The 27561-nt window shown below is 39.8% G+C and overlaps 3 protein-coding genes across 5 annotated transcripts in view; 1 reads left to right on the top strand and 2 right to left on the bottom strand.

The window, feature by feature from the left end:
* The window catches only part of lpla (lipoprotein lipase a), a 743422-nt gene that overhangs the window by 481842 nt on the left and 234019 nt on the right, over window positions 1-27561 (top strand). The gene's annotated exons all lie outside the window — the stretch shown is intronic.
* Window positions 1-27561, bottom strand: part of f8 (coagulation factor VIII, procoagulant component) — a 243650-nt gene that overhangs the window by 116148 nt on the left and 99941 nt on the right. The gene's annotated exons all lie outside the window — the stretch shown is intronic.
* morc3b (MORC family CW-type zinc finger 3b) overlaps window positions 13696-27561 on the bottom strand; it is a 52359-nt gene continuing 38493 nt past the window's right edge. For both annotated transcript variants that reach the window (XM_062027672.1, XM_062027670.1), the window contains exons 2-4: window positions 15035-15167; window positions 14674-14888; window positions 13696-14600 (exon numbers count right to left, since the gene is read on the bottom strand). In XM_062027672.1, coding sequence (XP_061883656.1) covers window positions 14464-14600; window positions 14674-14888; window positions 15035-15066 — 384 coding nt within the window. In that variant the 5' untranslated portion in view covers window positions 15067-15167 and the 3' untranslated portion in view covers window positions 13696-14463. The remainder of the gene's footprint in view (window positions 14601-14673; window positions 14889-15034; window positions 15168-27561) is intronic.

Genomic DNA, 27561 nt, shown 5'->3' with positions numbered 1-27561 from the left:
GACCCAGACACACACAAAGAAGTTGTAGACCTCCTGACCCAGACACACACAGAAGTTGTAGACCTCCTGACCCAGACACACACAAAGAAGTTGTAGACCTCCTGACCCAGACACACACAAAGAAGTTGTAGACCTCCTGACCCAGACACACACACAAAGAAGTTGTAGACCTCCTGACCCAGACACACACAAAGAAGTTGTAGACCTCCTGACCCAGACACACACACAGAAGTTGTAGACCTCCTGACCCAGACACACACAAAGAAGTTGCAGACCTCCTGACCCAGACACACACAAAGAAGTTGTAGACCGCCTGACCCAGACACACACAAAGAAGTTGTAGACCTCCTGACCCAGACACACACAAAGAAGTTGTAGACCTCCTCACCCAGACACACACAAAGAAGTTGTAGACCTCCTGACCCAGACACACACAGAAGTTTTAGACCTCCTGACCTAGACACACACAAAGAAGTTGTAGACCTCCTGACCCAGACACACACAGAAGTTTTAGACCTCCTGACCCAGACACACACAGAAGTTGTAGACCTCCTGACCCAGACACACACAAAGAAGTTGTAGACCTCCTGACCCAGACACACACACAGAAGTTGTAGACCTCCTGACCCAGACACACACAAAGAAGTTGTAGACCTCCTGACCCAGACACACACAAAGAAGTTGTAGACCTCCTGACCCAGACACACACAAAGAAGTTGTAGACCTCCTGACCCAGACACACACAAAGAAGTTGTAGACCTCCTGACCCAGACACACACAGGAGTTGTAGACCTCCTGACCCAGACACACACACAGAAGTTGTAGACCTTGATGGAACGAGATATTTTCCATACATCCATATTTTGTGTTACTTTTTACTTCCGTATTCACATTAAAAAACAGCTAGTGCTTTTCCAAATTGTCTGCTTAGTAAAAGGTTGACTGTGTGTTTGAGGCCTTGGAGCTTCTGGAATGCAAGCGGTAGACAAAACAAAAGGGTAGAAGAGTACAGGGAGAGGGAGAAGAAGGCAGACCGGATAGAGCCACGCATCGGGATAGTTTGGGCAAGGCTGGTCTCATTATTGCCAAAGCTTTGACAATAAACAACGAAATACCAACTACTGCTTTTGGTGGTCAATTTAACATCAGCTTATTTGCCATTAAAAGAACTTGGGAGTGGACAGCAGACTTTGACTTCCTTTGGAGGAAGAGCTGTCGACGCAACAATTTGGGGGCTTCGTCCGAGATGGCACGCTGTTGATCGATGACTTCTTGCAATCTTCTAGACAGACTCAATTGGCCAATACAAGGTGAGCAGAACCTTTCTTTTTAGATAAAATCTGCGTTAGGAGTCTGTCCTGAAGTCTGTAAGTCAAACACTATATTTTACCCCAAACGCAGAGTTGTGATTTCGATAGATTGATTGCATTTTTGCAGAGCCTGCCATTGCATTAAAATTGTAAATAAGTGGTCAACTCACGGCATTGTGTCTCGATTACCGTGACGGGCAGTTTCATTGACGAGTGAACTAATAGTTGGGTGTGGCTCACCCTGGGTAGTTGGTCGCCGCCTAAAAGAGCAACGGGTTGATAGATCCCAGTGAGATAAGACACTGAAACGTAAGGAAGCGGGTTGATAGATCCCAGTGAGATAAGACACTGAAACGTAAGGAAGCGGGTTGATAGATCCCAGTGAGATAAGACACTGAAACGTAAGGAAGCGGGTTGATAGATCCCAGTGAGATAAGACACTGAAACGTAAGGAAGCGGGTTGATAGATCCCAGTGAGATAAGACACTGAAACGTAAGGAAGCTGGTTGATAGATCCCAGTGAGATAAGACACTGAAACGTAAGGAAGCGGGTTGATAGATCCCAGTGAGATAAGACACTGAAACGTAAGGAAACAGGTTGAAAGATCCCAGTGTGATAAGACACTAAAACGTAAAGAAATAGACACAATGGCCTTGGAGTGTGACAAACAGAAATGTGATGGCGGCGGGGCAAAATGTGATGATTGACTGCCGTTCAATGATCAATTGAATGGACGGTTGTCGACAATGGAACTAGCAGGTAGAGAGAGAAAAAAACAGAAAAAAAAGGAGAACGTTCCTTGAAAGGGGTTAAGAGGGAGTTTACAATACTCGAAAAGTCGTGAACTCAAACGTCTGGTAAAATAAAATAAAAAATAAATTTAAAAAAAGTAACTGGAAGTTTTATGGTAAAGTGAAACGCAGAGAGTGTGCTGCTGAGTGTGAGTGGGAGTGCTTACGCGTGCTCGTGTGTGTGTGTGCTGCTGAGTGTGAGTGTGCTGCTGAGTGTGCGTGTGTGTGTGTGTGTGTGTGTGTGTGTGTGTGTGTGTGTGTGTGTGTGTGTGTGTGTGTGTGTGTGTGTGTGTGTGTGTGTGTGTGTGTGTGTGTGTGTGTGTGTGTGTGTGTGTGTGTGTGTGTGTGTGTGTGTGTGTGTGTGTGTGTGTGTGTGTGTGTGTGTGTGTGTGTGCGCTGGTGAAAATGGAACACTCAGGGAGAGAATTTAAGAGTTTGGCATATGATAAAAGTAAACGGGGATTAGGTGGAAAAAACGAAATGCAGCAAAAGAAACGATGATTAATGACAGAATGAACTGATTGTTTTTTTGTCTGCCGCGCATGCACAAGACAATTCAAACGACCCGCCCAGACTTTGACTAAGTCACCGCCCCCTACTCCAGTGACAAGAGAAGGAGGTATTAACACGCCCCCTCTAAGATTAATCCTGCCTCCGAAAATTAACCCCTTGTACACGTCTGACCATTTTCTCCGGCAGACATTTTTGACACATGACATTAACACTTTGGACATACTACAATATAAGTTTCTTGCCGATGCATACATGCAAGCCATTGTTGACCTTGCTTTCCCACCTGTACCTCCGGGAGGGAACCTTTGGCCAAACACTTTGGACAAAGTTAACCCTGATATACACGGTGCCAAAAACAATATATGGCAGGACATTTTATTTATCCCATGCAAAATAGGGCTAATGACAGAGCAACAAGGAAACGACTACTTAAATTACAGATCGCTGAAGATAAAAGGTTAAAAGAACCAAAAGGTCAAAGATCAGCTAGGGTATATTCAGCAGTGGGTGACCTTGCTTTTGAGTTCCAACAGGTGGAGGAAAGAATCCTCAACAGACGTGCGGTTGGACTCGGGTGGTGGACAACACGATGCTTCAAAGCCGGTCTGGGGTAGACGCTGTTTCGGCTGTGACCAGCCTGGTCACTGGAGTCGTGACTGTCCGAGCATTTCCGAACAGGAAAGGTTCCGTCGTGCCAACAAACGAACACGAAGGCGTGTAAGAGGACGCCCACATCAGGAGCCGCAGCAGGAAGTACCGACAGGACCCCTGCTGGACATGAGTGTCAACAGACAATTTTATCAGCCACCCATTTGATTCTGAATGCAGAGGTGCCAAAAAAACTGTGCTTCCTCTTTAAAGGTCAAAGGCTTCGCTGGGGTCACAAGAAGGTTACCTGTCACCAAACCACTTCCGGTTCAGATTGCTGGACCTCCTTTACAGACTGTACCCTGACATTCAAATCGCAAAGAAGGAACATTCCTGGTGTTACCTGACGGCTGAACCACCCAGCTGCGACACCACTACCAAGCATACCACAGCCTGAAACAACAGGAATGGCTCTAACGGTGAAAACCCTGACTGACTGAGATGCTTCCGTGTGTTCTGCCACCCGACTCGCCATATGTTATGATTATTTATATATGTTGGAACTCAAGGTGTGGCTGCTCATGTTGACCTATCTTTGCAACAGCTAGCATGGTATAAGATGGACACAATAGTGTCCCACATTGTTCCCTTGCTCTCTGTCTCGCCTACAAAACCAAAGAACTTAGGTCCAATGATAAGACACGGCGTAGCTGCCAAACATTACACCGACACCCAAATACCACATTTTCAATTGTTTAGGTTTAGCCCATGGTTATGTTAAACACATAACTATGGGCTGCACTTTAGACACCTGTAGGCTACGAGGAGCTAGCAGCTACACAACAGCTGAGCTAAAACGACACATTACATATTTAAGCATATTAAATAATTATAGTTGCTCATTACATACACATAATCGTCAAGACAGGAGTCTGATAGAAAGTATTCAGTAACAAACGTGTCTGCATCATTCAACTTTCTTCAACATGAGCTTGACTTAATGAATTATTGGGGCCACCAGGTGTGGTAAAAATTCAAAATACTATTGCTAAAGCATCCGCCATAAGGGTAGTATTTTTCTAGTATTGGTGACAATATAAATATAAGCATATTTTGTTACTTTCACCATATTGAATAAATTACATAAAAGATAGGGTTTAGTCGAGTTTGAGTTATTTGTGATATCGCTAAGGGGTCCCCTACCCTAACAACACCCCCCAGTGGACCATAGAGGCTAAAGAGACAATCATTGACCTCAAACATGACCTGTCCTCCGCTACTTGACTATTAGCTGACCTTTTTCTTAGATGTTTCTGAAAGTGATAGTATGACTAACACAGTCCTTTTTTTTCATAAACAGAAGGGGGTGAGTGAGGGTGGATACAGACTCCTTGGAACAAAATCGACAATCATCCGACTCTGACACATTCCATAGTTTTAACGTTTTTACCGCGGGTAAGAAGTTATAACTAATTTTAATTTGAAAATAACGATTTTACACATCGATAGTAGTTTAATATATCAAATTTAGAATATGGAGGAGGTGAGGGTGAACCATGTATAGTCTTTGATTTCACTGATATGATCAATACGGTACAAGGGAAAAGGTACGTACTGACTTGTGTTGACAATCACAGTGATTGGCCGGAAGCAACAACAACCTCAAAAGAGGATGCAATATCAGTAATTAAATGACTTGTGGATGACCTAGTACCCCGACATGGTTTCCCCAAAAAGATTAGGTCAGACAACGGCAACCATTTAAAAAAAATACTCACTTAGCCTTGGTCGAAAAGGCTTTCGGACTAGAACACAGGTTTGGGGTACCATCCTGAGTCCCAAGGCAAGGTTGAAAGGATGGACCAGAACATAAAAAACTAATTGGCTAAAATCTGTGCACAGACCAAATTTAATTGGATTGACATGTTGCAATTAGTGTTAATGATCATTCGAAGGTCCGTGAATAAAACTGTTTTACCGCCCTTTGAGTTTTTCACCCTATGAGCTGCATACAGGTCAGCCATTCACAGGACCAGCAGCCCCCCATGGAAGGAGGACTCAGCGTAAAACCAAAATGGTATTTTACACAAAAAATTGCAGAATTTGTGTGCCAGTTCTTCTGTACAGATTCCCTTCCGCCCGCTGAGAGGGTCAAGATCAAGGTCATCAAACGCAAGTGGACGGAGCCCAGGTGGACTGGTCCCTTCTAGGTCGTAGAACGGACGTCCCGACGACAGTGACTGACAAGTGTCTTAGAACATACGGCGGACTTGAAATAGACTGGGTTAGGGGGGACAGCAAGACTTATTTTATTTGACCTGTGCAGTGTGATTAATTACGGGGGACACAACTATTACCGTGGTAATAACCTCTATATTTGTTACGACTCAACCCTGAACCATTGGTGTCGGATGCAGACAACATACTCTGGTAAGTTGTGCCCATCGTCCCTTTTATGTTGTTTTGGGGCTTGACCTGACTGATACAGACGCTAAAGGAATTATTAAAATTAATGTCCTTTAGAGGGCGTTAACTACCTCTACACCCTCTGTAGCACCTAAAGTACCACCCCACCTCGGTGGCGTTTCAAAGGCTCACATCCGTGCGTGCTAATGACATCACCACCGAAGGCCTGGTAACTTTGACCTTTGACCTTAGGAGCGGGTGCAGACAACCTGTGGCTCAGGTGGATGCCAAAACCTGGGTGACTGTGTTGCTTCTTCCACTGGACGTCCTTTTCCCCACACATACCCCGCCCCTTTTAAGTTGACTGACATAAATGGCTCAGACTGTCTTATTTCCTTGTTCTCTGAACCCATGCCACTAGGGTGCGATTTGTTGGCTAGTGTGTACCCTCCTGTTGACAATTCCACCCGACTTCTTCCATTTGTGGCCCAAAAGCTGAATTACACGTGTTTTCAATTCAAAGGACCCTCTTCGTCCCCCAACAAATTGGGTGACATTAACCCTTCCTGGTGCACCACACTGATAGATGGCTCGAGGATAGGCCCTTGGGCACGAGCTGACTTATTCTGGTATTGTGGGGAGCACAGATTGTACATTAGAATTCCAAAGTTATCCGTGGGGTTTTGTGCTATGGTTGGACTGGTGACCCCACTCACTCTAGTGGGTACCAAATTAACTCCCCTTGTAACTCCTGTCTCAGCTGCCACTCTAACTCCCCGCCGACGCCGTCATGTTTTATCTCGGAGGAGTGTAAAGGGCTCCTTCGATTTGACGAGGAACCCTGATGGTGTTTACTTTGATGCAATAGGCCAACCTAGGGGGGTCCCCTCACAACATAAATTGTGGTGTGAATCCTGTGCAGGTTTCGAAAACCTTCCTATCATTGGTGCTATTTTCCCTGTGACGGCTACTAAAAATGTTGAACGCATTAACTATGTTTTTTATAATCTGTTGAGACTGACCAACCTGACTCGTGACGCCGTTGAGGGACTTGCTGAACAACTTTCCCCGACCTCCCTCATGGCCATACAGAATCGCATAGCCCTTGATCGCATCCTAGCCAAGGAAGAAGGTGTGTGTGCAATGTTTGGTGACCAATGCTGTACCTTCATTCCTAACAACACTGCCCCCGATGGCTCAGTTCAGAGGGCCTTAGAAGGCCTCCATGCCCTGTCCAGGGAACTTACTGAAGTTTCAGGGGCCTCTGACCCCTTCAAAGATTGGCTCCAGAGCACATTTGGCAGGTGGACTGAGCTAATTAAGTCTGTCCTGGTCTCAATTGGAGTTTTTTTGGCCATCATAGCCTCATGTGGCTGCTTTATCGCCCCTTGTGCTAAATCTTTATGCACCCGCATCATTGTTAGAGCTTTAGAAGGTCAACCCCACCCTGTTTCTGGACTCGTTATGACTCTAAAGGGGGTCGAGCAAAATGGAGACTTTCGAGAAATGTTGGTTTCCTTCCCTGACCATGACGACAGTGACGTGGACTCCCTCCATCTATCTCCAATGTAAATATGCTGTTGTTTTTATTGCTAGCTTGCTCAAAGGAAAAAAAAACAGCACCTACTTTAATGTGGGGCGTGCTTTAGAAGTGTTTAACTAGTAGTAAAAGATCTTATTAGAAGATCTTAAAGGGGGAGTGATGGAACGAGATATTTTCCATATATCCATATTTTGTGTTACTTTTTACTTCCGTAGTCATATTACAAAACAGCTAGTGCTTTTCCAAATTGTCTGCTTAGTAAAAGGTTGACTGTGTGTTTGAGGCCTTGGAGCTTCTGGAATGCAAGCGGTAGACAAAACAAAAGGGTAGAAGAGTACAGGGAGAGGGAGAAGAAGGCAGACCGGATAGAGCCACGCATCGGGATAGTTTGGGCAAGGCTGGTCTCATTATTGCCAAAGCTTTGACAATAAACAACGAAATACCAACTACTGCTTTTGGTGGTCAATTTAACATCAGCTTATTTGCCATTAAAAGAACTTGGGAGTGGACAGCAGACTTTGACTTCCTTGGGAGGAAGAGCTGTCGACGCAACAGTAGGCATTAGCCAGGCCTGCAGCTCCTGCAGAACTCTGCTGCTCGTCTGCTAACACAGACCCGCAGGTGTGAGCACATCACACCTATACAAGCGTCCCTTCACTTGCTCCCTGTGCGCTACCCAATCAATACTATACTAGCGTCCCTTCACTGGCTCCTTGTGTGCTACCCAATCAATACTATCCTAGCGTCCCTTCACTGGCTCCCTGTGTGCTACCCAATCAATACTATACTAGCGTCCCTTCACTGGCTCCTTGTGTGCTACCCAATCAATACTATCCTAGCGTCCCTTCACTGGCTCCTTGTGTGCTACCCAATCAATACTATCCTAGCGTCCCTTCACTGGCTCCCTGTGCGCTACCCAATCAATACTATACTAACGTCCCTTCACTGGCTCCCTGTGCGCTACCCAATCAATACTATACTAGCGTCCCTTCACTGGCTCCCTGTGCGCTACCCAATCAATACTATACTAGCGTCCCTTCACTGGCTCCTTGTGTGCTACCCAATCAATACTATCCTAGCGTCCCTTCACTGGCTCCCTGTGCGCTACCCAATCAATACTATACTAACGTCCCTTCACTGGCTCCCTGTGCGCTATCCAATCAATACTATACTAACGTCCCTTCACTGGCTCCCTGTGCGCTATCCAATCAATACTATACTAGCGTCCCTTCACTGGCTCCCTGTGCGCTACCCAATCAATACTATACTAGCGTCCCTTCACTGGCTCCCTGTGTGCTACCCAATCAATACTATACTAGCGTCCCTTCACTGGCTCCCTGTGCGCTACCCAATCAATACTATACTAGCGTCCCTTCACTGGCTCCCTGTGCGCTACCCAATCAATACTATACTAGCGTCCCTTCACTGGCTCCCTGTGCGCTACCCAATCAATACTATACTAGCGTCCCTTCACTGGCTCCTTGTGCGCTACCCAATCAATACTATACTAGCGTCCCTTCACTGGCTCCCTGTGCGCTACCCAATCAATACTATACTAGCGTCCCTTCACTGGCTCCCTGTGTGCTACCCAATCAATACTATACTAGCGTCCCTTCACTGGCTCCCTGTGCGCTACCCAATCAATACTATACTAGCGTCCCTTCACTGGCTCCCTGTGTGCTACCCAATCAATACTATACTAGCGTCCCTTCACTGGCTCCCTGTGTGCTACCCAATCAATACTATACTAGCGGCCCTTCACTGGCTCCCTGTGTGCTACCCAATCAATACTACACTAGCGTCCCTTCACTGGCTCCCTGTGTGCCACCCAATCAATACTATACTAGCGTCCCTTCACTGGCTCCCTGTGTGCTACCCAATCAATACTATACTAGCGGCCCTTCACTGGCTCCCTGTGTGCTACCCAATCAATACTATACTAGTGTCCCTTCACTGGCTCCCTGTGCGCTACCCAATCAACTTTAAACTCCTACTATTTGTTTTTAAATGTGTAAACCAGGGGTCACCAACGCGGTGCCCGCGGGCACCAGGTCGCCCGTAAGGACCAGATGAGTCGCCCGCGGGCCTGTTCTAAAAAAAAAAAAAATAAATAAAAAAAAAAATTTAAAAAAAAAAAAAATTTTTTTTTTTTTTTTTTTAATTAAATCTACATAGAAAAAGCACAAGATACACTTTCAATCAGTGAATCAACCCAAACAACCTCCCCCATGCACACTCATCCACACCCACTCACACAAAAGGGGTTATTTCTTTCTGCTACCAATATTCTGGTTCCCACAACATAGACAACACATCTGCAAGGGCCACAGTCCCTGAACACAACATAGACAACACATCTGCAAGGGACACAGTCCCTGAAGCACACATGATTGTATAGGCTGCTGGTCCACTAACATTTTCATTAATTACTATTTTTTATGTAATTACTTTTATATTGTTTTACTTTCTTTTTTTATCCAAGAATATGTTTTTTTTTTATTTATCTTATTTTATTTTATTTTTTAAAAAAGGGTCTTATCTTTAACAGACCAGGTTGTCAATGAAATTAGATTTGTTTAAAGGGTTTTTTAAACCAGGCCCAGTCCAGATAATGTCCAAGTCGGACTCAGCAACACACACCTTCATTCATGTACACAGAAACAAAATAGGGAACACAACAGATTGCATATAATTTATAAACAAAATTACATTTTGAAAATAAGCATTTATGTACAGTCCAGATTATGTCCAGGTCACTCAAATTAGGGAACACAACAACAGATATCATATAATCTATAAACATAATTATACTTTCAAAATAAGCCTTTGAGGACTTTTCATCTTTTTTTTTAATGTTTTTTGGCATCATTATCGTTTTCAACCATGTAACTTTCTAAAGTTAGAAAATACTGAATAAATGTTTTAAAGAAAGTAATACTAAGTGAATATCTGTTTTGGGCCTTAAAAATAAACCTTTTACCGAGTACTATAATTAAATTGACTAAATCATGATTGTCAATGAACTCTCCTAAAATAACAGAAACCACATTAAGCTTCATAAACACACCAACCCTTAAACACATTTTTTCAACTTCCACCCAAAACGAATACACAATATGACAATACCAAAACAAATGCAGGGTGGATTCAGGCTCCTGACAACAAAATCGGCAATCGTCTGACTCTGTCATATTCCATAATTTTAACATTTTCCCTGTGGGTAAGAAGTTATAAATCATTTTAATTTGAAAATAACGATTTTGCACATCGATAGTGGTTTTATAGATTAGTTTGAATATGGCCTCCCATGGCAACGGGCAGTCAAAAAAGTCCTCCCATTTTCCATTTGTGTTGTATGAGGCAGCCTTCAAAGATTTCTTTATTAAATAAAAATTATATATTTTTCTATTTATTTTAGTTCCTTTTTGCCAACTAGAATTTCTTATTAGAGGTTTACAAACTAATAATTTAGTAGTTCCATAATTAATTATTTGTTTCCATCTTTCCCAATTACTCCAGTTAGTTGATAAAATGAAAAGCTTGAGCAAGCATCACCATACATAGCTCTTAATTCATCATACTTCATCATTTTAACATTCTCATTGATAATATCATTGACAAAAATGATTCCTCTTTCAAACATATTTTTCCAAAAGAAAGGCTTTCCATCTATTACAATATTAGAGTTCATCCATATTATCTGCTGCAAAATATCGTCTCTTTTTTCTGGCACATAAAATTGAAAACACCACTATGAGTGGATTGTTTCCTTTATGAACCCCGCCATGTTTACCAGCAGACTCTCTGGGAGGGAATCACTTGTAAAAAAGAATACAATTTCTTTTGATACAGTACATGTTTTTTGTCCAACAGGACATTTGTGTACCACTCAATGTTTAAATACATCTTTGGAACAATTGATGCTTTTAAAGACAGACACATAGCTTCAAGGTTGAGAAGTTTCAGGCCCCCATATTCATACTCTTTGTACAAAACCTTTCTTTTAATCTTTTCTGGTTTGCCGTTCCAGACAAAATCGAAGACCCTCCGCTCATAAATCTTAAAAAAGTTTTGTGATGGAGCTGGTAATGACAAAAACAAATAAATAAATTGAGCAATAATTAACGAGTTGGCAATAGGCATTTTACCATACAAGGTTAGGGATTTCCCTTTCCATAATTGCATAATTTTGTCCATCTTTCTTAGTCGATTATCATAATTTACTGAGCCTAGATCTTCCAGATTTTCTGGGACAACAACACCAAGTATGTTAACTGGTCCATCTGTCCACAAAACAGGCACTTTGCATTCCATTCGAAAGGATGTTCCCTTTAGATTTCCGATCCTTAACATTTTACATTTATCATAATTAAGCTTAAGGCCAGATTGCTGTGAAAATATGTCCAAAAGATTAAGAAGGTTCCGCAAACAATGAGGAAAAATCTTATCTTTGTGAATCAGCCTTTTCTGACATGAACTTCATCAAGAACAAACACAGAACACGCCTCACTGATGCACATCTGCAAGACTCACTCAGAGTTGCAGTGTCAAGTTACACACCAGAGTACAACACACTAGTTAACAGCATGCAATGCCAGGCTTCCCACTAACTGACAAAGAAACAGATAACAGATTTGGTGTCCAGTTCAAAGTGTGACATGATTTAAAAATTTGAGAGTTTACTTTTGTATTTTACATGAGTTATTATTTGTACAAACATGGTGCAAAGTAATTCATGATTTGTTAAAAAATGTTAGTGGCTAGCTAGTTAAAATGGGATATTGTGATTTCACAAGACTGTCTTAGAAGTGATCATTTGAAAATGTTCAATTTGAAAAATGTGCACTTAGAGAAAATATAAAAATAAAGTGTTGCATATTGATATTTATCTGTTTCTATATATATTTATTGTGAGAAATCATTAAGATGATCAGTGTTTCCACAAAGATAAATATCATTAATTATTAATAATAACATAGAGTTAAAGGTAAATTGAGCAAATTGGCTACTTCTGGCAATTTATTTAAGTGTGTATCAAACTGGTAGCCCTTCGCATTAATCACTACCCAAGAAGTAGCCCTTGGTTTCAAAAAGGTTGGTGACCCCTGGTGTAAACAACCTTGCTCCAACATATCTCTCTGACCTCCTTCAGCCTTACTACCCCACCTGATCCCTAAGATCAGCTGCTGTTGACGGTCCCTGACACAAGGCTGAAGCTTAGAGGTGACAGAGCTTTCCCCCAAGCTCTGGAAGGACTTACCTTTGAGTGTTAGACAGGCCTCCTCTCTTCCTCTCTTTAAATGGCTCTTAAAAACACACTTTTATTCAATGGCCTTTAACACTCTGTGATCTCCATCCTGCTATGGCGTCCCATAATGCACCTGCTGTCAACCTGTTTCTATGTTTTATTTGTTTTTTTGTTTTTTTTTGTTTTTGTTTTTTTGTTTTGTTTTTTTTGTTTTTTGTTTTTTTATCATGTTCTGTTTGTGTTGTGTTGGCTCGTTTTTCTTGTGTTATCTTTTAACCTGCCTATTGTACAGCCCTGTGGTACATTTTAAATGTGCTTTATAAATAAAGTTGATTTAATTTGATATATGTATACTTGCAGTGTGTATATAAAACGTGGATGGAGGGTTTTGACGTTGTTTTAGAAGGTTTTGAGGGCAACAACGGTTATTCCCATTAGCCAAATTTTGCAAGCGTCTTTTATCATCTTTAGGATGCAAAAAAAAGGAGCTGTGTTCTTGTCTCTCATAATGATTGGGAACGATAGGCAAAATTCTAAAAAAAAAAAAAGTGCAGTTCACCTTTAAAGGGGTTATATTATGAATTATTTTCTTCATGTAAAAGACTTCCTTGTGGCTTACATAACATGTCATGGTGGTTCTTTGCTCTAAATGTTGCATAGATGATGTTTTACAAACCATCTTTAATTTGCTTCCTGACCGTCTCTTCAGTATGCACAGTGTTGTGGTCTGTCCTATTTACATGCCTCCACTTGGACTGCTTCTTCTCTCCCTCAGCCATGTTGTAGCTTTTAGCGTTATCAATAGTCTACTGACAGATAAAAGATAGAACTATATGTTACTTTGTATTAGAAATGGCAACAGTGCAGGATGCATGTGCATGTACGAGCTAGTCTGCCCCACAACAAGAAGATAGAGAAAAAGGTGGACATTTTTGACTACAACGTCGGACTACAGTGGCCGACTCGAGCAAAGGTCTTCGAGTAAATCTCTACCATATATGGAGATAGCCGCTGATGTCACCAATGAGAAAAATGTAAAAAATTGCACTAATTCTAAACGGCTTGTTTGGAGGAAGTATGAAAGAAGGCAAGATGGTTTTATAAATATCTCTGCCATGCCTCTATGGTATGATTTCAAATTTTCAGGACTTTTGCAGATCACAAATACACAAAAACAGTTACCAATGGGAAGAAAAGTTGGTTCTGCATAATATGTTTCCTTTAAATCATCCAGCAACTATAAAATCATAAAATGATATTGCTGTACAGACAATATATCTAATAGGACAGTCCATACATGTTGACACACACCCTTCTTACTGCAGTTTGCATGTCCTTTCCAGACGTACTAAATAAAGATGCAAAACAGCAGCCACAGAACAATTGCAGTCTTGATAAAAAACACTGAAAATGCTAAATGATTACATCTGCATTTTTTCCCTACCAGTATTGTGGGTGTTCTGATCAAACAGCATATATTCCACCTATTCATGAAGACAGACATGCTCCTTGTTTTGCTCACTTAATCCTCTACGCAGAAGTTTAGTTGCTAGCTTATCCAGTTTGCCCTAAGGGCTTTGCGAACACATCGAACCCAGAGCAAGCAAACAGAGATAGCCTCTGCGGGGAAATGTCCTTCATCGGAGGTCCACTACCAAGGCAATGTGTGTATGTTGAAGTAGCAGCGGGCTAAACTGCCAATCACACACTGATGTTTGCCCCAGCAGCAGCAGAACGGAGATAAAACAATACACCCAATCATTGATAGAATTCAACTGAAAAATCAAGAGCTGTGGAAGAACATACAAAGCGCATATTTGGTTACTAAAGGCTTTGGAACTACGGTACTTCCTGCTTCCTGTACTTCTAACAATAGTCATAGTAAATAATGAGAACAGTTTGTAGTGTAATGTTCCTCCTCCTGACATAAAAAGGTGAACATTCGTCAAAACATGCACCACCGCATTATGGAAAGCAGCTGTATCAGTTTGTCAGAGGTCACCAACATTGTGTCCAAAAAGTGGACTTTGCTTGGAGTGCTTTGTACTTTACCTGCGAATATTCTAGATTAATATTTTGGTGCCCTTTTTGGAGTGAATGGAGTCAAAATGTGCATGGATGTTCTCCAAGGAGGAGATGATGGAATGCTGCAGGATGGCTGCCAGGCTAGCCTCAGAGTCCTCGGTCACCACCAGCGACCGTAAACACCAGTTAAGGTCACATGGTGGTCTGGAACACCTTAGTCTGGCTAACATGGTCTTTGTGAAGGATATTAGTGTGTTGGCTGAAGGGGACGATGGGGACGACCACGGCCTGGGACTTGATGCTCTGCAGGTAGGTCTGAGAGAGCATGCCCACCGATTGGCAGCCTCCATTTTTGGTGAAGATGAGGGCATCGCTGCCAAGACGCGTGGAGCCTGACTTGAAACCGTTGCCGTAGATGCCGATTGCCTGATTCTTACTTGAGCCTTTGTCGGTAAATCCAAAACTGGAAGACAAGTGAAGGTATACAGAGTGTCGTTGTGCCTATTGTAATGACATGATTGTTTTCTTAAATAGGGAAAACTGTTTTGACAGCCTATAATTGGATGGTTTTACTCTGCAGGTTGCAGCATGTTAAAGTGTGTGCCAAACCTGAGCATCTTGTGCAACTTGTTGGGTGTCATGCCACTGCCATTATCAGTGATTGTTAAACACAACTGGCTGCTCTCCGTGCAAATGTCCACCCACACTTGCTTTGCGGATACCCCAGGATCTGATGCATTGTCTGCAACATAATAGAAGTAGAGATAGAACATGGGAAAAATACACATCACTGGATTGAAAAGGGCGATTATTCATGAGGCATTCAGATATATAGTTCTGCTTTAAATAAAACCTTACTGAAAGAGATTCATTATGTCTTCTTATTCATATACTTATCAAATATTCTTATAATCAGACAATATTTTTGGTATGTTAGATGGAATTTTAACCTGACATGTTTCCACTGTCATCTGCAGTCTTCTTCAGAAGGGTCACCTGACCACTGTGATGTGTTGCCTATCAGTTGTTCTTATAGGCGTGGCCAACCAGGCCCACCTGTCAAGTCTACCTAATGTTAGCATGCTTCTGTCCTGCTTGCTGCTTGTATGCAATACATGGCATCTATCATGTTGAACACGCGCAGTTATTCTGGTTTGTAAAAAGTGGATAAAGTGTTACCCCAAGACATTGAAACAACGTTGAGAACTTGTTGAATTAGGTCCTGACGTTAAGCAACTCATACCTAACATTGGAATAACATGCTTTTTGATGATGTTTAAACAATGTTGGGTTCTGCCGTGGATTTGACCATTTGAGTTTTGGTCATTTCCTAACCAATATTCTACAACACAAATACAACATTGAAACAATATGCTACATTTATTCAGTGTCAGGTTATGTGACGTTGATTTGACTATAATTTTCCATTTCCCAACCAACAACGTGGATCCAATGTTAGACAACATTGTCTCAATTTAGAAATGCAACAATTTTGCAACATTGTTTTGAAGTCAGTTTTAAAAAGGACATGTACGTATAATCAACATTGTATCAATGTCTTGTTCCGGTTGGGACGACTTTAGGTGTGGGCCCTAGGGTTGCCAACCGTCCCTTGAAAAATGGAATTCTCCCGTATTTAGTAACATAAGTACGCTCCCCTTATCAATTTGTGAAGGGATGCACTTTGTTCCGTATTACCGTGCAAATCGAAACAGTCTTTTAAATGTCAATGGAGTGATTGCATTAAGAAGGCGCTTTTATATTGCATTTTAGGGTAAAGCGGCAGCCCTTACCTGCTCCGGGACCAAGGAGCTGACAGCAGACTCACACATGACCATTGCAACACAGAATTTGGCTAATCTTATTGGTCGAGGCGCTGGCGTGTGCGATGAAAAAAACGGGGAAAAAAAGAGGCGAAGACAAAAGCATGGCTGCAAGGGAATGACGCCGAGACTGATGCTACGCATACCAGCAATAAGCTTTCTCCACCAGGGAACAAAAGCAAAAGGCTGCAGAAATACACATTTGATTGGGAAAGGAAAATATGTGGCTAGAAAAGGTGAAGAATTATGCCCACCAAGCGCGCTGCGTGGTTTGATGGTGGATTGTGTGACGTTAAACGCCATGCTGCTGCTAGTCGTGGTCATCAGAGACCCCCAAACCAGTAGAAACCTTGACTGGTTTGTTGTCCATCAGGCAACACCAACAACCAACCAGAAGCCAAGCAGAACATAGTTTACTTTAAGACTAATATTTACTTCATTTTCATATTTTGTGCATTAAACTTTAGTTGTTGAGTTATTTGTTTGCCATGTAGCCGATTTGTATTACTCCAAAACATGCATTTACTTGAATCTAAGTTTGAGTCAAATAGTATCCTTTCACCAAAAAAGGCCAAACCCATCTCTCATATACCAACACTAAGACTACATCTCTCATATATCAACATTAAGAGTACATTTTTCATATACCAACACTAAGACTACATCTCTCATATATCAACACTAAGACTACATCTCTCATATACCAACACTAAGACTACATCTCTCATATATCAACACTAAGACTACATCTCTCATATATCAACACTAAGAGTACATCTCTCATATATCAACACTAAGACTACATCTCTCATATACTAACACTAAGACTACATCTCTCATATATCAACACTAAGACTACATCTCTCATATATCAACACTAAGACTACATCTCTCATATACCAACACTAAGACTACATCTCTCATATATCAACACCAAGACTACATCTCTCATATATCAACACTAAGACTACATCTCTCATATATCAACACTAAGACTACATCTCTCATATATCAACATTAAGACTACATTTTTCATATACCAACACTAAGACTACATCTCTCATATATCAACACTAAGACTACATCTCTCATAGACCAACACTAAGACTACATCTTGCTACTTTGGATAATTTCAACAAACAATCCTCAAAACAGCCCACTACCTATAATATGGGCTTTTTAAACATAAGATCATTATCTTCCAAAACGTTATTAGTTAATGAGGCCTGGCTCAAACCAGACGATTTTTTTGCGCTAAATGAGGCATCTCCTCCTAACTATACGAATGCACATGTTGCCCGTCCTCTTAAAAGGGGAGGGGGTGTCGCACTAATATACAATGAAAACTATAATTTTACACCTAACCTAAATAATAAATAACTCGTTTGAGGTGCTCACTATGAGGTTTGTCACACCGCTGCCTCTCCACCTGGCTGTTATCTACCGCCCCCCTGGGCCCTATTCAGACTTCATCAGTGAATTCTCAGAGTTTGTTGCCGATCTAGTGACGCACGCCGACAATATAATTATAATGGGGGACTTTAATATCCATATGAATACCCCATCGGACCCTCCATGCGTGGCGCTCCAGACTATAATTGATAGCTGTGGTCTTACACAAATAATAAATGAACCCACGCATCGCAACGGTAATACGATAGATCTAGTGCTTGTCAGGGGTGTCACCACCTCTAAAGTTACGATACTCCCGTACACTAAAGTAATGTCCGATCATTACCTTATAAAATTCGAAGTTCTGACTCATTGTCAACAAACTAATAATAATAATAATAATAACTACTATAGCAGCCGCAACATTAATGCTGCCACAACGACGACTCTTACTGACCTACTGCCTTCGGTAATGGCACCATTCCCAAATTATGTGGGCTCTATTGATAACCTCACTAACAACTTTAACAACGCCCTGCGCGACACCATTGATAGTGTAGCACCGCTAAAGCTAAAAAGGGCCCCTAAAAGGCGTACCCCATGGTTTACAGAAGAAACTAAAGCCCAGAAATTATCATGTAGAAAGCTGGAACGCAAATGGCGTGCGACTAAACTTGAGGTTTTCCATCAAGCATGGAGTGATAGTTTAATAACTTATAAACGCATGCTTACCTCAGCTAAAGCTAAATATTACTCAAATCTCATCCACCTCAGCAAAAATTATCCTAAATTTTTGTTTAGTACAGTAGCATCGCTAACCCAACAAGGGACTCCTCCCAGTAGCGCCACCCACTCAGCAGATGACTTTATGAATTTCTTTAATAAGAAAATTGAAGTCATTAGAAAAGAGATTAAAGACAATGCATCTCAGCTACAACTGGGTTCTATTAACACAAATACGACTGTATATACGACGGACACTGCCCTCCAAAATAGTTTCTCTCTCTTTGATGAAATAACATTGGAGGAATTGTTAAAATGTGTAAATGGGACAAAACAAACAACATGTTTACTTGACCCAATTCCTGGGAAACTTATCAAGGAGCTTTTTGTTTTATTAGGTCCATCAGTGTTAAATATTATAAACTTAATCGCTTTCCTCTGGCACTGTTCCACTAGCATTCAAAAAAGCGGTTATTAATCCTCTACTCAAAAGACCTAACCTCGATCCTGACCTCATGGTAAACTACCGGCCGGTGTCCCACCTTCCGTTTATCTCGAAAATCCTCGAAAAAATTGTCGCACAGCAGCTAAATGAACACTTAGCGTCTAACAATCTCTGTGAACCTTTTCAATCCGGTTTGAGGGCAAATCACTCTACGGAGACAGCCCTCGCAAAAATGACTAATGATCTATTGCTAACCATGGATGTCATCTATGTTGCTGCTTCTTCATCTTAGCGCTGCTTTCCATAGCGTCCATCATAATATTTTATTAGAGCGTATTAAAACGCGTATTGGGATGTCAGACTTAGCCTTGTCTTGGTTTAACTCTTATCTTACTGACAGGATGCAGTGTGTCTCCCATAACAATGTGACCTCGGACTATGTTAAGGTAACGTGCGGAGTTCCCCAGGGTTCGGTTCTTGGCCCTGCACTCTTTAGTATTTACATGCTGCCGCTAGGTGACATCATACGCAAATACGGTGTTAGCTTTCACTGTTATGCTGATGACACTCAACTCTACATGCCCCTAAAGCTGACCAACACGCCGGATTGTAGTCAGCTGGAGGCGTGTCTTAATGAAATTAAACAATGGATGTCCGCTAACTTTTTGCAACTCAACGCTAAGAAAACGGAAATGCTCATTATCGGTCCTGCTCAACACCGACATCTATTTAATAATACCACCTTAACATTTGACAACCAAACAATTAAACAAGGCGACTCGGTAAAGAATCTGGGTATTATCTTCCACCCAACTCTCTCGTTTGAGTCGCACATTAAGAGTGTTACTAAAACGGCCTTCTTTCATCTCCGTAATATCGCTAAAATTCGTTCTATTTTGTCCACAAGCGATGCTGAGATCATTATCCATGCGTTCGTTACATCTCGTCTTGATTACTGTAACGTTTTATTTTGGGGTCTCCCTATGTCTAGCATTAAAAGATTACAGTTGGTACAAAATGCGGCTGCTAGACTTTTGACAAAAACAAGAAAGTTTGATCATATTACGCCTATACTGTATATACCTTTATATATATATATACCTATACTGGCTCACCTGCACTGGCTTCCTGTGCACCTAAGATGCGACTTTAAGGTCTTACTACTTACGTATAAAATACTACACGGTCAAGCTCCTGCCTATCTTGCCGATTGTATTGTACCATATGTCCCGGCAAGAAATCTGCGTTCAAAGAACTCCGGCTTATTAGTGATTCCCAGAGCCCAAAAAAAAGTCTGCGGGCTATAGAGCGTTTTCTATTGGGGCTCCAGTACTATGGAATGCCCTCCCGGTAAAAGTTAGAGATGCTACCTCAGTAGAAGCATTTAAGTCTCATCTTAAAACTCATTTGTATACTCTAGCCTTTAAATAGACTCCCTTTTTAGACCAGTTGATCTGCCGTTTCTTTTCTTTCCTACTCTGCTCCCAACCCGGGGTGGACCGCTAGCCTGTCCATCGGATGGGGACATCTCTACGCTGCTGACCCATCTCCGCTCGGGATGGTTCCTGCTGGCCCCACTATGGACTGGACTTTCGCTGATGTGTTGGACTTTCACAATTTTATGTCAGACCCACTCCACATCCATTGCTTTCTGTCTCCCCTAGAGGGGGGGGGGGGGGGTGTTACCCACATATGCGGTCCTCTCCAAGGTTTCTCATAGTCATTCACATTGACGTCCCACTGGGGTGAGTTTTCCTTGCCCGTATGTGGGCTCTGTACCGAGGATGTCGTTGTGGCTTGTACAGCCCTTTGAGACACTTGTGATTTAGGGCTATATAAATAAACATTGATTGATTGATTGATTGATCTCTCATATACCAACACTAAGACTACATCTCTCATATACCAACACTAAGACTACATCTCTCATATACCAACACTAAGACTACATCTCTCATATATCAACACTAAGACTACATCTCTCATATACCAACACTAAGACTACATCTCTCATATATCAACACTAAGACTACATCTCTCATATATCAACACTAAGAGTACATCCCTCATATACCAACACTAAGACTACATCTCTCAGATACCAACACTAAGACTACATCTCTCATTTATCAACACTAAGACTACATCTCTCATATACCAACAATAAGACTACATCTCTCATATACCAACAATAAGACTACATCTCTCATATCAAAACAGAGACTACATGTCTCATATATCAATACTAAGACAACATCTCTCATATATCAACACTAAGACTACATCTCTCATATCAAAACTGAGACTGCATCTCTCATATATCAAGACTAAGACTACATCTCTCATATATCAACACTAAGACTACATCTCATATCAAAACTGAGACTACATCTCTCATATATCAACACTAAGACTACATCTCTCCTATATAAACACTAAGACTACATCTCTCCTATATCAACACTAAGACTACATCTCTCATATCAAAACTGAGACTACATCTCTCATATATCAACACTAAGACTACATCTCTCATATATCAACACTAAGACTACATCTCTCATATATCAACACTAAGACTACATTTTTCATATACCAACCCTAAGACTATGTCTCTCATATACCAACACTAAGACTACATCTCTCATATATCAACACTAAGACTACATCTCTTATATATCAACACTAAGACTACATTTTTCATATACCAACCCTAAGACTACATTTTTCATATACCAACCCTAAGACTATGTCTCTCATATACCAACACTAAGACTACATCTCTCATATATCAACACTAAGACTACATCTCTCATATACCAACACTAAGACTACATCTCTCATATATCAACACTAAGACTACATCTCTCATATACCAACACTAAGACTACATCTCTCATATACCAACACTAAGACTACATCTCTCATATATCAACACTAAGACTACATCTCTCATATACCAACGATAAGACTACATCTCTCATATCAAAACTGAGACTACATCTCTCATATATCAATACTAAGACAACATCTCTCATATATCAAAACTAAGACTACATCTCTCATATCAAAACTGAGACTGCATCTCTCATATATCAAGACTAAGACTACATCTCTCATATATCAACACTAAGACTACATCTCATATCAAAACTGAGACTACATCTCTCATATATCAACACTAAGACTACATCTCTCCTATATAAACACTAAGACTACATCTCTCCTATATCAACACTAAGACTACATCTCTCCTATATCAAAACTGAGACTACATCTCTCATATATCAACACTAAGACTACATCTCTCATATATCGACACTAAGACTACATTTTTCATATACCAACCCTAAGACTATGTCTCTCATATACCAACACTAAGACTACATCGCTCATATATCAACACTAACACTACATCTCTTATATATCAACACTAAGACTACATCTCTCATATATCAACACTAAGACTACATTTTTCATATACCAACTCTAAGACTACATTTTTCATATACCAACCCTAAGACTATGTCTCTCATATACCAACACTAAGAATACATCTCTCATATATCAACACTAAGACTACATCTCTCATATATCAACACTAAGACTACATCTCTCATATACCAACACTAAGACTACATCTCTCATATACCAACACTAAGACTACATCTCTCATATATCAACACTAAGACTACATCTCTCATATATCAACACTAAGACTACATCTCTCATATATCAACACTAAGACTACATTTTTCATATACCAACCCTAAGACTATGTCTCTCATATACCAACACTAAGACTACATCGCTCATATATCAACACTAACACTACATCTCTTATATATCAACACTAAGACTACATCTCTCATATATCAACACTAAGACTACATTTTTCATATACCAACTCTAAGACTACATTTTTCATATACCAACCCTAAGACTATGTCTCTCATATACCAACACTAAGAATACATCTCTCATATATCAACACTAAGACTACATCTCTCATATATCAACACTAAGACTACATCTCTCATATACCAACACTAAGACTACATCTCTCATATACCAACACTAAGACTACATCTCTCATATATCAACACTAAGACTACATCTCTCATATACCAACACTAAGACTACATCTCATATATCAACACTAAGACTACAGCTCTCATATATCAACACTAAGACTACATCTCTCATATATCAACACTAAGACTATATTTCTCATATACCAACACTAAGACTACATCTCTCATATATCAACACTAAGACTACATCTCTCATATCAAAACTGACACTATATTTCTCATATACCAACACTAAGACTACATCTCTCATATCAAAACTGACACTATATTTCTCATATACCAACACTAAGACTACATCTCTCATATATCAACACTAAGACTACATCTCTCATATATCAACACTAAGACTACATCTCTCATATACCAACACTAAGACTACATCTCTCATATATCAACACTAAGACTACATCTCTCATATATCAACACTAAGACTACATCTCTCATATACCAACACTAAGACTACATCTCTCATATACCAACACTAAGACTACATCTCTCATATACCAACACTAAGACTACATCTCTCATATACCAACACTAAGACTACATCTCTCATATACCAACACTAAGACTACATCTCTCATATACCAACACTAAGACTACATCTCTCATATATCAACACTAAGACTACATCTCTCATATATCAACACTAAGACTACATCTCTCATATACCAACACTAAGACTACATCTCTCATATACCAACACTAAGACTACATCTCTCATATACCAACACTAAGACTACATCTCTCATATATCAACACTAAGACTACATCTCATATCAAAACTGAGACTACATCTCTCATATATCAACACTAAGACTACATCTCTCATATACCAACACTAAGACTACATCTCTCATATACCAACACTAAGACTACATCTCTCATATATCAACACTAAGACTACATCTCTCATATACCAACACTAAGACTACATCTCTCATATATCAACACTAAGACTACAGCTCTCATATATCAACACTAAGACTACATCTCTCATATATCAACACTAAGACTATATTTCTCATATACCAACACTAAGACTACATCTCTCATATATCAACACTAAGACTACATCTCTCATATCAAAACTGACACTATATTTCTCATATACCAACACTAAGACTACATCTCTCATATATCAACACTAAGACTACATCGCTCATATATCAACACTAAGACTACATCTCTCATATACCAACACTAAGACTACATCTCTCATATACCAACACTAAGACTACATCTCTCATATATCAACACTAAGACTACATCTCTCATATATCAACACTAAGACTACATCTCTCATATATCAACACTAAGACTACATCTCTCATATCAAAACTGACACTATATTTCTCATATACCAACACTAAGACTACATCTCTCATATATCAACACTAAGACTACATCGCTCATATATCAACACTAAGACTACATCTCTCATATATCAACACTAAGACTACATCTCTCATATACCAACACTAAGACTACATCTCTCATATACCAACACTAAGACTACATCTCTCATATACCAACACTAAGACTACATCTCTCATATACCAACACTAAGACTACATCTCTCATATACCAACACTAAGACTACATCTCTCATATACCAACACTAAGACTACATCTCTCATATACCAACACTAAGACTACATCTCTCATATACCAACACTAAGACTACATCTCTCATATACCAACACTAAGACTACATCTCTCATATACCAACACTAAGACTACATCTCTCATATACCAACACTAAGACTACATCTCTCATATATCAACACTAAGACTACATCTCTCATATACCAACACTAAGACTACATCTCTCATATATCAACACTAAGACTACATCTCTCATATACCAACACTAAGACTACATCTCTCATATACCAACACTAAGACTACATCCCTCATATACCAACACTAAGACTACATCTCTCATATACCAACACTAAGACTACATCTCTCATATATCAACACTAAGACTACATCTCTCATATCAAAACTGACACTATATTTCTCATATACCAACACTAAGACTACATCTCTCATATATCAACACTAAGACTACATCTCTCATATATCAACACTAAGACTACATCTCTCATATACCAACACTAAGACTACATCTCTCATATACCAACACTAAGACTACATCTCTCATATACCAACACTAAGACTACATCTCTCATATACCAACACTAAGACTACATCTCTCATATACCAACACTAAGACTACATCTCTCATATACCAACACTAAGACTACATCTCTCATATACCAACACTAAGACTACATCTCTCATATATCAACACTAAGACTACATCTCTCATATACCAACACTAAGACTACATCTCTCATATACCAACACTAAGACTACATCTCTCATATACCAACACTAAGACTACATCTCTCATATACCAACACTAAGACTACATCTCTCATATCAAAACTGAGACTATATTTCTCATATACCAACACTAAGACTACATCTCTCATATACCAACACTAAGACTACATCTCTCATATACCAACACTAAGACTACATCTCTCATATATCAACACTAAGACTACATCTCTCATATACCAACACTAAGACTACATCTCTCATATATCAACACTAAGACTACAGCTCTCATATATCAACACTAAAACTACATCTCTCATATATCAACACTAAGACTATATTTCTCATATACCAACACTAAGACTACATCTCTCATATATCAACACTAAGACTACATCTCTCATATCAAAACTGACACTATATTTCTCATATACCAACACTAAGACTACATCTCTCATATATCAACACTAAGACTACATCTCTCATATATCAACACTAAGACTACATCTCTCATATACCAACACTAAGACTACATCTCTCATATACCAACACTAAGACTACATCTCTCATATATCAACACTAAGACTACATCTCTCATATATCAACACTAAGACTACATCTCTCATATACCAACACTAAGACTACATCTCTCATATACCAACACTAAGACTACATCTCTCATATACCAACACTAAGACTACATCTCTCATATACCAACACTAAGACTACATCTCTCATTTATCAACACTAAGACTAAATCTCTCATATACCAACACTAAGACTACATCTCTCATATACCAACACTAAGACTACATCTCTCATATATCAACACTAAGACTACATCTCTCATATACCAACACTAAGACTACATCTCTCATATACCAACACTAAGACTACATCGCTCATATATCAACACTAAGACTACATCTCTCATATACCAACACTAAGACTACATCTCTCATATACCAACACTAAGACTACATCTCTCATATACCAACACTAAGACTACATCTCTCATATACCAACACTAAGACTACATCTCTCATATATCAACACTAAGACTACATCTCTCATATATCAACACTAAGACTACATCTCTCATATACCAACACTAAGACTACATCTCTCATATACTAACACTAAGACTACATCTCTCATATATCAACACTAAGAGTACATCTCTCATGTACCAACACTAAGACTACATCTCTCATATATCAACACTAAGACTACAGCTCTCATATATCAACACTAAGACTACATCTCTCATATACCAACACTAAGACTACATCTCTCATATATCAACACTAAGACTACATCTCTCATATACCAACACTAAGACTACATCTCTCATATACCAACACTAAGACTACATCTCTCATATACCAACACTAAGACTACATCTCTCATATACCAACACTAAGACTACATCTCTCATATATCAACACTAAGACTACATCTCATATCAAAACTGAGACTACATCTCTCATATATCAACACTAAGACTACATCTCTCATATACCAACACTAAGACTACATCTCTCATATACCAACACTAAGACTACATCTCTCATATATCAACACTAAGACTACATCTCTCATATACCAACACTAAGACTACATCTCTCATATATCAACACTAAGACTACAGCTCTCATATATCAACACTAAGACTACATCTCTCATATATCAACACTAAAACTATATTTCTCATATACCAACACTAAGACTACATCTCTCATATATCAACACTAAGACTACATCTCTCATATCAAAACTGACACTATATTTCTCATATACCAACACTAAGACTACATCTCTCATATATCAACACTAAGACTACATCGCTCATATATCAACACTAAGACTACATCTCTCATATACCAACACTAAGACTACATCTCTCATATACCAACACTAAGACTACATCTCTCATATATCAACACTAAGACTACATCTCTCATATATCAACACTAAGACTACATCTCTCATATATCAACACTAAGACTACATCTCTCATATCAAAACTGACACTATATTTCTCATATACCAACACTAAGACTACATCTCTCATATATCAACACTAAGACTACATCGCTCATATATCAACACTAAGACTACATCTCTCATATATCAACACTAAGACTACATCCCTCATATACCAACACTAAGACTACATCTCTCATATACCAACACTAAGACTACATCTCTCATATACCAACACTAAGACTACATCTCTCATATACCAACACTAAGACTACATCTCTCATATACCAACACTAAGACTACATCTCTCATATACCAACA

This window comes from Entelurus aequoreus, linkage group LG19 (genome assembly GCF_033978785.1).
Source record: "Entelurus aequoreus isolate RoL-2023_Sb linkage group LG19, RoL_Eaeq_v1.1, whole genome shotgun sequence".
In the NCBI taxonomy this organism is placed as follows: Eukaryota; Metazoa; Chordata; class Actinopteri; order Syngnathiformes; family Syngnathidae; genus Entelurus; species Entelurus aequoreus.
This window is presented reverse-complemented; position numbering and strand designations above follow the sequence as displayed.